The 14461-nt window shown below is 36.3% G+C and overlaps 1 protein-coding gene across 1 annotated transcript in view; it reads right to left on the bottom strand.

The window, feature by feature from the left end:
* The window catches only part of LOC127630872 (breast cancer anti-estrogen resistance protein 3 homolog), a 102062-nt gene that overhangs the window by 42985 nt on the left and 44616 nt on the right, over nucleotides 1-14461 (bottom strand). The window contains 1 exon segment of the mRNA XM_052108714.1: nucleotides 8158-8197. Within this exon segment, the coding sequence (XP_051964674.1) occupies nucleotides 8158-8197 (40 nt within the window).

Raw genomic sequence — 14461 nt, 5'->3', positions numbered from 1 at the left:
AACAATACATACATTTTAACAGAAGAATTAATGTAAGTGTTTTTATAATATAAAAGCTTCACATTTCTGCCTTTAAACCCTCCAAAAATTACATTGTAAGTGCCTCACTGTAACCCAGATTTTATATTTTTTTTTTAAAGAAAAGGAGGGACTAGTTGAAATACATTTTTGTGGTAATAAACATAATGCCACAAATGCTGTCGAGCTTAACTTGTAATGAATCCGGAATATTCCTTTAGTGGTCATCTTTAGCACCTTTCTCCTGTGCAAACTGACCTAAAGTCAGAATTACCTTACTCTGTTTTGGCCACTGTAAAAAGGCTACTGTTAGGTTTTTACTATATTACTAAGCAGAAGAATTGTTTACTCTGTTTGTAATCTAAGCAATTATGATGTGATTTAATCAAATAATATTAAAGGGCAATTCAGTCTTTTCCATCAGGCCTTCATTCTCTCCATCTCTCACATCGTCTGAGAGGCGGAAACCCTCTGAACTGTTCTACTTGTGTCATTCTATGTTCTCTGTATGAGAACAGGCTTTCTCTGGATCTGTATAAAGGCTGGTATATGTGTTCAGAGAGGGAGCAGGCTGGCAAGTGAGGTCTTTCTGTGGGCTCAGAGGGCAGCAGATCCCACAGGGAGAACAGAGATGAATTGTTCATGTAAAGCTCTTTCATGAGTGCTCAGCAGCTTACTGAGCAACAGTGTAAGTGTGTGTTCACCATCAGGGAACAAGGAACAAAAACTGAGAGTGTGTGTTATTTGTGTGTACATGTGCATGCATGTGTGTGCCATAGTTTGCGTATGTAAAAGAAAGAGGAAATGAAATCTGCTGCAAACTTCACTCTTAAAAATAAAAGTTTTTCAATGCACCTACAGCACCTTGAGTTTAGCAAAGAGCCCTCTTCTTCTTCTATAGTCAAGAACTATATCTTGCTGTTTTGGGTTCTTGAGTTGATTCTGATTCAATGGAGATTAAAAAAGAATATTGCAGCTTTTACTTTATATTACAGGGTTTTCCGCCATTAGGTCGTCATGACAACAAAGTTTTAATATCGGATATAACTTTACACAGATACGGTTAGTAAATCATGTTAACATGTATTATGTTTGTGTCTTGTGTTGTGGCTATGCTACACTTTTGAAACTTTGTGTAGTTTAATGTCTACGGACTCTCCCCTTACACTTCTATTGTAAGTGCCTGATTGTAGCAGTGATTTTTGCATCTTCTTTTTTTAAATAAATGTGGAAAAGAGTCAATATAATTTTAATGATACTCAACATTATACCACAAATGCTGCTAATTGATCTTAACTTGTATGAATCCTGGAATATTCCTTAAAAAAACTGTCTTCATGAAATCAGGCTGTGAAACCCTTTTTGGTTCTAACAGGAACCTTTATTGTTAAGACTATGGGGTAAGAAGTGCTAAACGTCAAGTCATCCAAACAACTTCTACACTCCAGATTGGCTTTGATGATAATAGCTCCAATTTAACACCAGAATATAACCGATCTCTGCTTCACACGCAATGGGGCGGGCCAAAAGATGGAAATGACTGATGGAAAGGAGACACACACACACACACTCATATTCATTGACCAAATAATTTCATCAAATGACATCAAATATAGATGATTTGCCCTTAGCTGCACAGTTAGCAAATTGTAGTGTTTTATTTTTTATGTGTATTATGCAGAATGGTCTGTGGGTTACAGAAGAAAATGAGAAGTTTTTTGTATTTGAGATAACCTAGACCTTAACACAAACCAAACCACCACCCAATCTGATATAATCAAATAACAAACTGTTTTCACTAAAAATGCTAAACTCATCTGACTTTAGGAAGTGACATCAGCACATGAGGTCTTTGAAGTTAATTATCCCACATTTTTGATGACTGACTCGCTCTTAACTTTGAGAAAACATTCCTAAACTAACAGGCCATCAATGATTTGGGTCAAGACGGAAAAGTCAAAATGAGCTGAAAAACCTGGATGTGGCACGCAACATTAACCAGTCAAATTATGAGAGAGACTTGTAGAATAAGTCACCCTTTCATTTAGTTATTTATCATTTATTATTTTAATTACACATGAAACTTATAAAACAATTTGGTGCTCCCCCCCTAGAAAAAATATATTATATCTGAAAATACAGATATTACAGCTTTTACCATACCATCATGACAACAAAGTTTTAATATTGGATATACAAGATATTCGAGATATTGTTAACACGTTCTGAAAATACAAGAAAGATGAAGAAAAAACAAGAGAAAAACAGAGATCATAAAGCTGTCAGTATTGTTCCTCTAGTATTTGTAAGTTGTACAACGATGACCAAATTCTATCAAATTCATCTTGCTTACTGGAAAGTTAATAGGTTAACTTTTCAAGAGGAAGAAAACTTATTTACTGAAGCCATCTTTCAAGAATTTGAATGTCTACAGATTTCCATAGAAGGAGGATACATTTTCTTGCATAATAAGAAATAATATTCAATACATCTTCTACTTCTTTTTGTTTATCCAAACTTAAGTCATGTGTTAAAATGAACAAATATATAGAGGGTGTCATATCAAAAGTGACCACAATATTGAATCAACAACCCTATGTATACTTTTCCAAAATGTTATTAAAATGTAGAAAACATGCATAAAAGTACCAAGTTCTGATCTGGACTTCATATATAATTCTGAAATAATTTTAGTAATATTATGCATTTTACCTGGAGATAAATGTTATTTAATAGTAAACTTGTCACCCTTTCATTTTGACTATTGCTTATTGATTATATTGATAATTGTATTATGATTTACAAATCTAGTTTATATATAGTGGCCCCAAAAAGTATTTATTGCGCACTTCAGCCGAAAATGAAAATTCTCTCTTAGTCATTTACTCACACTCATGTCATTTTAAACTTGACAACAAGACTTTCTTTGATTCAGAATATTTTGAACATTTCCCAGAAGTCATATGGACCACTTTTATTATACTTTTATGACCCTTTTTTGACATTTGTAATGAAGCTTGACCACCCAGACCTCAATTCACTTTAGTTATATGGAAAGGAGTGGCCAGGATATTCCTCAAAAATTCACCTTTTGTTCCAGGGAAGAAAAAGTGTCATCCCGGTAGGGAAAAAACATGAGAGTGAAAAAGAATGAAAATTCTGTCATTAAAGTCACTTGATGGGAACTAACTTTATACACCCACTAAAATGCCCTTTGGCCAGTTAGTGGAATGTAACTGGAAAAACTAATATAAAGAAAAGTGTTAGTTTTTAGACGTTTATAAAATAATGTTTGTAGATACTACTTGTTTTTATATTGTGTTATCCAATTACATTATTCCAAGTGTTCATATACTTTTTGGGTTCAGGATCTAACTGACCAATTAAATGTGTGCACAGATGGGAACCATCTATTATGGAGAGAGATCAGAGATCCTGGGGTTCCCTGTCTCAGACACTATGCCAGGCTGTACATTATGTAGTATGTACAGACTCGGGTTAAACAGAGCTCTGGAAACTCAACACCAGCTGATGAGGGTGAGATGAGGTCTACCTTCATTCATTTCACTTTACTGAACAACAGACGAATGACCAGCAAAAACACATCAAACCTAGACACAGACATCCAGACACACAGGTGTGTTGAAGACATTGCGTCAACATTTATGCTTGTAACTTAAAGTGATTTAAGGCTAAAACACTACTATCTTCAATGGAGGTACAAACTGACTACAACCATTGATGTCCATATTAGTCACTCAGACAGTTATAAAAGTTCAATGAGCTGCCTAAACTAGAGTATAAAGAGCCAGTGTATGAATTTCATGTACTGTAATTGAATTACTGTAACATGTCATGGCCATACCATTCCCCTGAGGATATGTTGTCATCTCATCTTCTATCAAGTTCTGTGAGGATTCTCTGATTGGAGGTTGAATCTCACAAAAGCAAGTCCAGGTCATTTTTCACCCCCAAAAGTGCATAGTCAGGGCTAAGCTCAGACCTCTGCAGATACATATGGGACCATCATTTGATGAAATATTAGAATATTATATACTTTATAATAACAGAACCACCTTAACTTTCTGAAACTGTAAAAATCTGCTTTTCACTTTATAATGTATTGTTAATCACCATAAAAAAAAACAGAAGGGCACATGATGACATGAAGTTCATCAATAGTGGCCCCTTTCAGGAGCAATGACCAATAAACATATAGAGACAGTGCTCAGTGTCACTCACACAAACACTAAACAACATCAGGATAACACATGTGAAATTAGAATTATGCAATAAACAAACTAAACTACATCAAATATAACACAGAACACCCCAAAATACATAACTGATATTAAAAATAAGAAGAAACATAACTATTCCCCAAAAATATAATGAAATGTATTGATTTGATAACACCTTGCTACTGTTCATATTGAGGGGGATAAAAATAAGCCAGGGAATAATTCTGTCCACCAAAACCTTTGCTTTGAAATGAAAATTAAATTTAAATGTCTAGATATTTAAAAAAATATATATATTTTTATAACATTTTACAGTAAAACTACATGTATAGTCTTGAAAATGTACGTATAATTTAAGGTAACTACTCATTATCCAATTTACGTTTTTTTACTGTAGCATTTTTACAGTCTTTTACCATTAAAATTATGGAAATTGTTAACAGTGTAAAACGTAATTTAATAAGTAACTTAATTTTTGGAGGTGGGTGATGATTTCAAACAAGTCCACAACAATATATAAGAACGTAAAAAGAACAGACATTGAGAAACAGCCATTGTGTACAATTGACAGTTTTATATCATTGATTTGTTGAGTGCTTTAAGTAAGTTTAGTAGATAACAGTCTCTTTGATATTTCAAGCTCTGTTCCTAAAATACATCTATGATACACTGTGTACACAACATAGTTACACTCAGGACCATCAGGACATAAATGTCCCCACTGAAACCCATTAAAACTGCAATATTTGATCTCAGTGCCATTAAAGCATAAAATCATGAATTCTATAATATTATGCTTTCATTCCAGAGCCCTGGCTTTAAAATGTTATTTTTTAATATTTCCCACCAGATGGTGCCATTTTTCCTCATGTTTAGCCTATGGAGCAAATACATGTTTTTTTTCCTATTTTCTGTTTGCTATATTATACAGCACTGCAGGCCAATTGAATAAATTATGCAGCTAAAATTGTGTGGGTGTGTTGGAATGTCAGAGTGTGCATGTGTGTAAAAAAACAACAGTAGCATTATGTAAACAAACTGATATTTAAATGGTTACAATCCTGAAAATGAATGAATATTTTGGTAGTTATGATATATGGTCTGCGATGGACTGGCGACCTGTCCAGGGTGTCCCCCGCCTTTCGCCCAATGTTAGCTGGGATAGGCTCCAGCCCCCCGCGACCCTGTACACAGGATAAGCGGTTGACGATGGATGGATGGATGGATGGATGATATATGGTAATATATATATATATTGAATGGCAGTGTTTTGACGTGGACATTTCTGTCCTCGAAGGACCTCTGAGTAACTTATTTATGTTGATGCACAAGGGTTACTAAAAGAGATTTGCAAAAAAAGGCAAATGTCCTGCCTCATGACAAAGTTTGCAAATTCCTCAAGCACATCTATGTATATATTACTCTTTATTTTCAGAGGTTTATATCTAAATATTGTGCATCACGAGCGCTCTTCTTGCATCTGTGCACATACAGTGCTGGAAAGCAGCTGCCAAAGAGACATGTGTGTATGGAATTGAGTCTTTGGTGTTATAGATACTGGTATCATTAATTAATATATTTGACTTTAAGTATATTGTTAAAATATTAAAATATAATGTGTATTAGTATCAACTTAATGCCAAAGCTCTGGTACTTCTGACATCACTGCAAGATGATAAAATCATTCAGAGATTTACGGAAAACATTTGTAGCTTAAGCCCAAGTAGCCCAGCCTTGGACCATCCGTGCTAAGTACAGTACTAAGCGCACTAAGTAAAAAAAATCCTGAAGGTCTGTGTCCAAATTGAATGTCCATTAAAAGTTCTAGGGGGAGTTAGTGTCAGAAATGTATGGTCTTTGAAGAATTAGAATAAAACTTAATAGTATATGCCAATGTAATTATATTCCATTATATGACTGTATGTTCAACTGCAATGGAGCACCGCTACATTATAGTGGTCAATGAATGTAAATGTTTGTGCTGTTTGCTTGGGGTTTGCAGTGAGGTAAGAATGAGAAGGGTTTGCTCCTGAGCAAGTGAGTACAAGGAGGACAGAGAGAGTGAGGGATGGTTTCTCAGCAGACTGACAGAGGTGGTTGTGTGCTGACAGCACACCGACAGTCCCCGTCACTCAGGGGTCGTCAAGGCTGCTGTTTATCACAGTGGATAATCTCATTCAGTCAGTGCAAACGGAATGAGACGCCCATGATTTATGTCACAACACATCTCTCATCAGATCTGAGATATAGAGAGTGTAATACAGCCGTGTTGTGTGATGAAGGTCTTTCATAACAGCTTGATTTGATAACACCTTGCTACTGTTCGTATTGAGGGGGATAAAAATAAGCCAGGGAATAATTCTGTCCACCAAAACCTTTGCTTTGAAATGAAAATTAAATTTAAATGTCAAGAGATAAAGCAATATATATTGGTCTGGGAAAAATTTGGCAATAATTAGCATTGGCCAATAACTGTGCCCAATGGACCAGTTTAATTAAATTGAATGTAAATTAATAAAACTTTTAATTGTGATATATTATCCAGGCATTCATTTAAAACATTCTTGTCATCATTGCTGAGATGGTGTTTCAAATACAGCTGCTGAGGAAGTGACAGTAATACCTCTTTTGGAAAGTTGATTAAACTACTTAAAATAGTACAATTCCTGGGAAAAACTTAATTACAGAAACTTTAGTATTTGTAATTCGTTACTTTACACCCCTGGGGATTGCCTACCCAGGGAGTGATACATACGATGCTACCTTAAAATTTTGGCCACAAAGAGATATCTTAGAAAACAGCATAATTAAGATACCAACCTTTTGGAACAGCCTTCGCGAAAGGAGTATGACTATGATGTCTTAAAATGCTGCATCCGGAGGACGCACACTAGATTTTTGAACAGACCACAAGTGATGTTAAAAACATCTACTGAAAGTCTTTTCAATTATGTATAGTTCAAACATTGTTTTAAAATGTGTTGATTTAAATATAGCAATTTTGTTTAATTTAATTTTGCTTTCACTTAATCAGTCACCCTGCTTTTTACATATCAGTATTGGCTTCAACCATTTAACCCATTCTTTCTTACTTGATGCAGTTATTAGAACTACACATTGCTTGCAGGCCCTTTAAGCAGCACCAGATAAAGACAACATCTCATTTCCCCTTGTAATTGTGCTGTTTTAATTGAGGATGTGTCTACCGGGGCCCCTTTCACTGCAGGAACCCGAGTGAGTTTTTTAGCTGTCGAATTTCCTGTGTTTTCTAAACAGCTCTGGCTTTGAGTTGCACACATCTGATGTATTATAACACTATTAAGACGGGTCAAGGAGAGCACAATACTGTTTTATAGAATCCACGATGTGAGTTATGACCTCAAGAAACACTATGAAATGAGTAAGCAGTGTTTTTACAAAACTGTCTCTAACTTGAATCATTCTCAACTGGTAAGATACAACAACATCAGGAAGCACATATGCAAAACCCAAGAAAATCACACCCACTGACGCACAATCATGTTTAGATCACATTTATCTATGTCAATCTTGTGCCAAGTTTCCATCCAAGTATGCAATGTAATACTTACAGTATATTTACTCAACGCTCTGTCAATAAACTATGATCCTTCATATCATGTCCAAAATGTTATCCAAATCTCATTGTCCAAACAGTAGCAGCCTTGGTTGGCATTCCTGATGTAAAAGCTCTACACTTAAAAAAACTCATTGAACTGATTAGTATCATATATCTCAACGTGTTAAGAGTTGCCCTAAGATAACCACTGTCATCGTCAGAAGGTCATCAACAACAGTTTTACTCTGGTTGAGCAATCTACAGTATGAACTCCTCTCATATACATGCACACATTAATAAAGGTAGAATGTACAGCCTTACCTTAACATACTCCAGTGTAGGGTCCATGCCTGCAGAGTCCCTGGAGGAGAAAGACAGAACTCTCTTTAGTGAACACATTGATTACCCGTTTGCTCTCCTGCTGCCTAACTGTAGACTGCACCTTGGACTGCAGTAAATGGTAAGTGCCTACCAGTCCGGCCCCTCAAATCCAACTGGCCTGAGGTCAGTACACCACACTTTAGACCACACCAGCCACCACATATGGACATACAGTTAACCGTATTCCCACCATCCCCCTAAAGACACATACTGTACATCACAATCCACTACACACCGACACTGTACATAGAGAGCGCCTGAGATTAAAGCAGACAGTTTATGTACTGTGCAAAGCCAAATACCTCATAATGAGCCAACTTAAGCAGTCTTAAGGAGAGAAAGGTTAAAAAAAGATGAAAGGTTAAAAGGTTATTGATGAGCATGCACAGCTGGTGATAAAGGTTTGAGGATTTTAGAGACTTTTCGAAGAAACACTCACACAAATGACAAAATCACACTCTTGCTCTTTTCAGGGTTTATGTTTTCCTTGAAGATTTAAATCCAAAACACTGCCAGATTAAAGCCAGAAAAAAGAAATTAATTCCACAAGATTTCCCACAGGGTTAGAAGCAGCAAAAACAAACACATTTCACTGCAACCTTTGGGTGAGAGACATACTTAGCACAAACATAAAGCAGAATCTATATGAAACATAGGAGACAGGACCCAGCAGCTGTTTACATGACCTCAATCCCTGCCAGTGGCTTTAAGGTTGCGGTCTGGATGTGACTTTCCCTAACTACAGAGATGGCCCTTGCTCAGTCCTGCAGAACACTGCATTTTTTACTTATTTTGTTTCTTTATATGGAGCATGGAATGCAGGAGGCACAGTGGTAAAGACAGAGTCGCAAAGAAGTATGTTCAATGCAGTTCAGTGCTTGATAAAGCCACCGAGGTGCACAGCTCAGCCTTTTCCCCGTTTAGATCCTTCTATGCCGCCTTCTTTCTTTCCGCCCTTACCCAGAGTCTCTTTCATGTAAGCTTACACAAAAACCTGACTTTTTTATGACTCTATGTTCTTTCTTTCTTTCTTTCTTACCACTAGGGTGTGTGGTGGACTGTCTCACCCCCTTAGGGGAATAAGGGTGGCTTTCAGATTCAGTGTGTAGGCGGCACCTGGAATTAGGGCTCTGGCACATATAAAAAGCATCAGATAACAGGAAATATGAGGATGTTTGGAAAGATTTATTTGTCTGTTTTTGGTTTGCTTGTTTGTTTGGTTTTCATTGATGCATCTTTAAAGCGTATCATTTTCTGAACTGATTTTCTGAACTTGAAGTTTCATTCTGGTTCTGCCTGGGAAAGCTGCTCTTGAGATCCCTAAAGTTTCATTTTAGATGGACTTCTGTCCCCGTTTCTCATCTCGGTAATATCAATTGTGATTTTTAACATCTCTTTCTTGACTCGTTATTTGATTGGACTGCCAAATGTTAACAAATTTTTGCACAACGTTACTTTAAAATGCCATTTAACTGTTTTTATTTCCAAAGTATTAACTAGACATCACTCCTTGAATTAAAGGGATGTTCCTGTAATTTAAAAATTATTTAGATTTGTCCCTCATTTATTAAATCAAAGCAAAAATCTTACAGTAAGGCTCATGTTTGCAGTCCATAAATGCTAAAATACTGCTAACACGGCAACCTCCACCACCCCACCACCACCAGAAGAGTCCCGTCCAGCACTGGAGAAGGCTCCTTGCCCCTGCCTCCTATACCTTCTTCGGACCGCCATACAGGGCTTACGCCAAAGAGAGACATTACTTTTCTGTTTTATATTCATCAAATAAATGCTATCTTAAATCTTACTCAAGTCTGCAAGTCTTCCTGATAGAACAGTGTGTATTTTAATGTTTATGGACTGGCCCCATTCACTTGCATTTTAAGTGCCTTACTGTAACCAAAAGTTTTAATAGACAAGGGATGAGTTGAAATTATATGTTATGATAATCAAAATTGTGCCACAAATGCTGACGATTAAGCTAAAATTGTAATAAACCTGGAACAATCCTTTAAGAATGCATGTAACAACAATGTAGCATACTACTGATGGAAAACTGCCTACTGTTTCTTTGACCTTTTTTTTTTTTTTTTAATAGTATGCAGTGCACAGTGTATACTGTGCAGTAGTCAGTAAGTTGTAAGTTAGTATTCCATGTGCCCCAAGATAACATCCATCTCCATCTCTGGCTTGAGTAAACACTCTTTGCCAAGCCACTGCTGTATTGTGTCTCAATACATGCACACGCACACACATACATCTACACAAACACACACACACACACACACACACAAAATTAAAGGCCTAAATGACAGGCCAGTTTAAAGACAAGACGACAGGGGCAGCGGGCTCTGTGAACTAATACCAGTAAGGTCCGCTGTGGAATGCCGGATGGCATTAGCTGAGATTTTTAGGCCATTATGGTGATTAGTATGTTCCTAGCCTCCGGATTCTTCATTCAATCTCTTACATTGTTTTGCTTTTTGAAAAATGGTTAATAAACGTTTTTTTTTTTATACAGTTACAGTTAATGAGTATTGATAGACATGACATGTATACTACTGTGTCAGATGGAGACAAGCAGTGGCTGTACCAAACAGATTGTGCCTGTGTGTGCATGTGTAAGAGATAGAGAAGAAAGTTGGAAAGAACTCCAACAAAAACAATGGTTGACGTCAGATCAGCAGACAAGTGGGACAGAAGGAAATCCTTTAGACCACCAACAGTCTGGATGGCATGTTTGGGTTCCGTTGAGCTTAGCAACCCTAAAAAGGTTACATAACACTTTTACAAGATCAGCAAGCACATGCAGAGCATTAATAGCATTGCTATTATACATTTTTTGCCACCTGGGGAGCATATGGAGTTTAGACTAGTGAAGATTGATTCACAATGTTGAACAATAAGATAATATTTTAGTGCTGTTAGAGGTTGAAAAATCACTATTTCAAAATATATAGCAATATTTCACCTAAATTCTGTATCGATAATCTAACACCAATATTATTATTTTTAGTTACACTTTACACATTAATATTTTTTGGGAAAAAGAGATCCATTCAAAGCAAGTGAGAAGATGCAAACTACAGCATTAGGTCAACAAACACTCAATTTTAATGTGACCAAAATCCAAGTCTTTCACTTGTATTCTTTAACCAAGGTATGCTATTGCCTAAAAAAAAAAAATTATAATTAATCAACACTGACTTGTCTGTGGTCTATGTTAATTCAATGACTCTTCAAGTAAAACATGAAGTTCAGCACTTGTTGCACCAAGCACAGAAGTCCAATGAAGATGAAAGAGAAACAAGATCGCAATCTATCATAATTTTGAATCTAAACATAAAGAATTGCAATATTATTGTGTATAATATTGTCCCTGCTGATTCCGTTACGTTAAAGCACTCGCTGTTTCAAAAGTATAGCCACAATATATTAACAATATGTGTGCTTACATGATTTTAGTGTGATAAAATAACTTAATCACCTTTTCTGTGTAAAGTTATGGCCAATTTTACAACCTTGTTGCCATGACAATGCAATGTCAACAAACCAAACCAATAACTGTAAAAATCACAATTGAAACAAATTTACAGCTCAAATATTACATTGAATTTGACAAAGGAATTAATGTAAGTTCTTTTATAAAATGATTAGCTTAACATTTCTACTTTTAAACCCAATAAAAATGGGCCCCATTCTCTTCCATTTTAAGTGCCCTACTGTAAACTAGAAGGATGAGTCAAAAGTTTTGTGGCTATCAACATTATGCCACAAATACTGTCGATTGACCTTGACCTGTTTTGAATCTGGAATATTGCTGTAAATATTCCACCAGTGTAACAAATTAATTTAATTTTGTGTGATTTCTCCCCTTTTCTCCCCAATTTGGAATGGGCAATTTCCAATGTGCACTAAGTCCTCGTGGTGACATAGTGACTTGCCTCAAACCTGGTGGCGGAGGATAAATCTCAGTTGCCTCCGTGTCTGAGACCGTCAATCCGTGCATTTTATCACGTGGCTTGTTGAGCGTGTTACCGTAAAGACGTAGTGTGTGTGGAGGCTTCACACTATTCTCCGCGGCATCCACGCACAACTCACCACGTGCTCCACCGAGAACGAGAACCACATTATAGCAACCACGAGGAGGTTACTCCATGTGACTCTACCCTCCCTAGCAACCGGGCAAATTTGGTTGCTTAGGAGACCTGACTGGAGACACTCAGCAAGCCATGGATTCAAACTCGTGACTCCAGGGGTGGTACAAATGAATTTTTAAATGTTAAATGTCTCTCAATTAATATGAGTTCATAAAAACTCTATAAATGAAGTTTTAAATGAAGTGTAGTTTGTTAATATCTTGTTTATTTTTGTTCTTTCAAGTGTGCCATCTTTGTCATGATGCAGATTAAACCAAGACCGGAACAAACATAATAGTGATTCATCCAGTCAGCATGTAGTTATGAGGGTGCTGAGTCGATCATATCTACAGCTAAAACTACTTTAATCAGTTTTAACAAGTAAATCAAATGGCACTGTTGCTCTTCCATCAGTCTAATTTTTTCTCTATGCCTCTCAGTCTCTCCCTTTTTGTCTCTCACAATCTCTTTTAAAATCACTCTATTTCCAAAAATTATTTCATCTCTCTGTCAAGCTATAAATCCACAATCCTCACTTAAACCTATGGAAGCTCTGTGTGTGTGGGGGGTGGGGATTTCTGTGTGTGTTAGAACAGCTGCCTTGCACATGCAGGTAGAAGACACTAAACACTTGCTGCAAAATCCTTGTTACACTTTTGTTGTGGAGCTTTTATTTGTAGCAATACAACAAACAAACAGTAACAAACCAGGCATGATACAACAAGTTTCCAGCGGCAAGTGACTGAACTGTCCACATTGAAAGTCAAAACACATTTTTGATCATCGCTTAATTTCAACACAATTGTTGCTCGTCACTTGTTGCGGTCGAAGCAGGTTACAAAAACTAGGTATTTATAATTTGTTGTTTTGCATCATTCCAGTAATTTTGCCCTTGCTACAGTATATTGATCACCTGGGCCGTATTTTGATTTCCTTGGTGAATTTGCTGATTTTCTATCAGATCTAGTAGTTATTGTGGAAAGAGCTTTAATTTTTGGTAAACTCACAACATTGCCATAATAAATGAAAATGACACATTGGTAATATCATTTATCAATATTCTCAACTCTTTTGGAGTTAGACAAAATGTGCAGGACCAACTTATCACCATAATCATACACCAGATAAAATTCTGTTGATGTTAATTCTACAGTAATTCTGCCGCAGAGCGATTGTATCTCAGATCATTATTAGCTGTCACTCAATCTACACCACGTTATCGTTCAGGTAGAACTATTTTTTTGACCACTAAAGATAGCTTCACTAATAATCTTCCAGATTTGTCTTTAATACTCACTAGCCAAAAGCCTACAAAAACTTGATATAATTACATATTCTCTATCAGAAGACTGTATTTCGATTAAAGGAAATGAAAGAAAAAAGCCCCGCACCATGGTACAATGATCACACTCAGAAAATGGAGTGCAAGAGGAAGAATACAAAATTAGAGGTATTTTGTGGTGCATGAAAGGATAATGTCTATAGCTACAGACAGGCACAGTCACTTCTAAATTAAATTATTATTTACTTATTTACTTAACTATTTATTTTTGTACACAATTTAAAATCATATTTTTTCAAGACTTTATAGATATTACGGTTTCATTTTCTGTTAAAGCATGATTTTCTGTAAAGCTGCTTTGAAACGAAATACACAAATAAAAATGACTTGACTAGTAAGGAAGTTATGTCAGTTTTAAGCACTTTAAGGTGCAACATAAAGTGCACAGACAAAGTGCAGCAAAGTCCTGCTGGGCAAATCTTCTTCAAAGGACCATAAAAAGCCCCCCAGGAATCTTATATCAGCTTCTGTTCAGTGTCTACTCACCTGCAGACAGACACATTCAAATCAATGCAGCGTTCTGCAGCCAAATGTTCAGCAGGCTGACATTTCATCACAATGCCATCCGAGTCTCAGACCCTGATAAATCTTATATCGGAAAACACCTGCTAGTTATTGCTTCTGGGTTGATTTAATGTAGATGTCACCATTGAGAATTACTCTGTACATAAGTGCTGTGCTGTAGTTTTATTTCTCTTTCCCTCTCTTATACCCAAGAAAAGTGTTCATGTTCTACCCAGTTCTTTTTCCACATATCACACAG

The sequence above is a fragment of the Xyrauchen texanus genome, chromosome 37, assembly GCF_025860055.1.
Source record: "Xyrauchen texanus isolate HMW12.3.18 chromosome 37, RBS_HiC_50CHRs, whole genome shotgun sequence".
Classification (NCBI taxonomy): domain Eukaryota; kingdom Metazoa; phylum Chordata; class Actinopteri; order Cypriniformes; family Catostomidae; genus Xyrauchen; species Xyrauchen texanus.
Note: the sequence above shows the minus strand (reverse complement) of the source record. Positions and strands in the feature narration are given on the sequence as shown.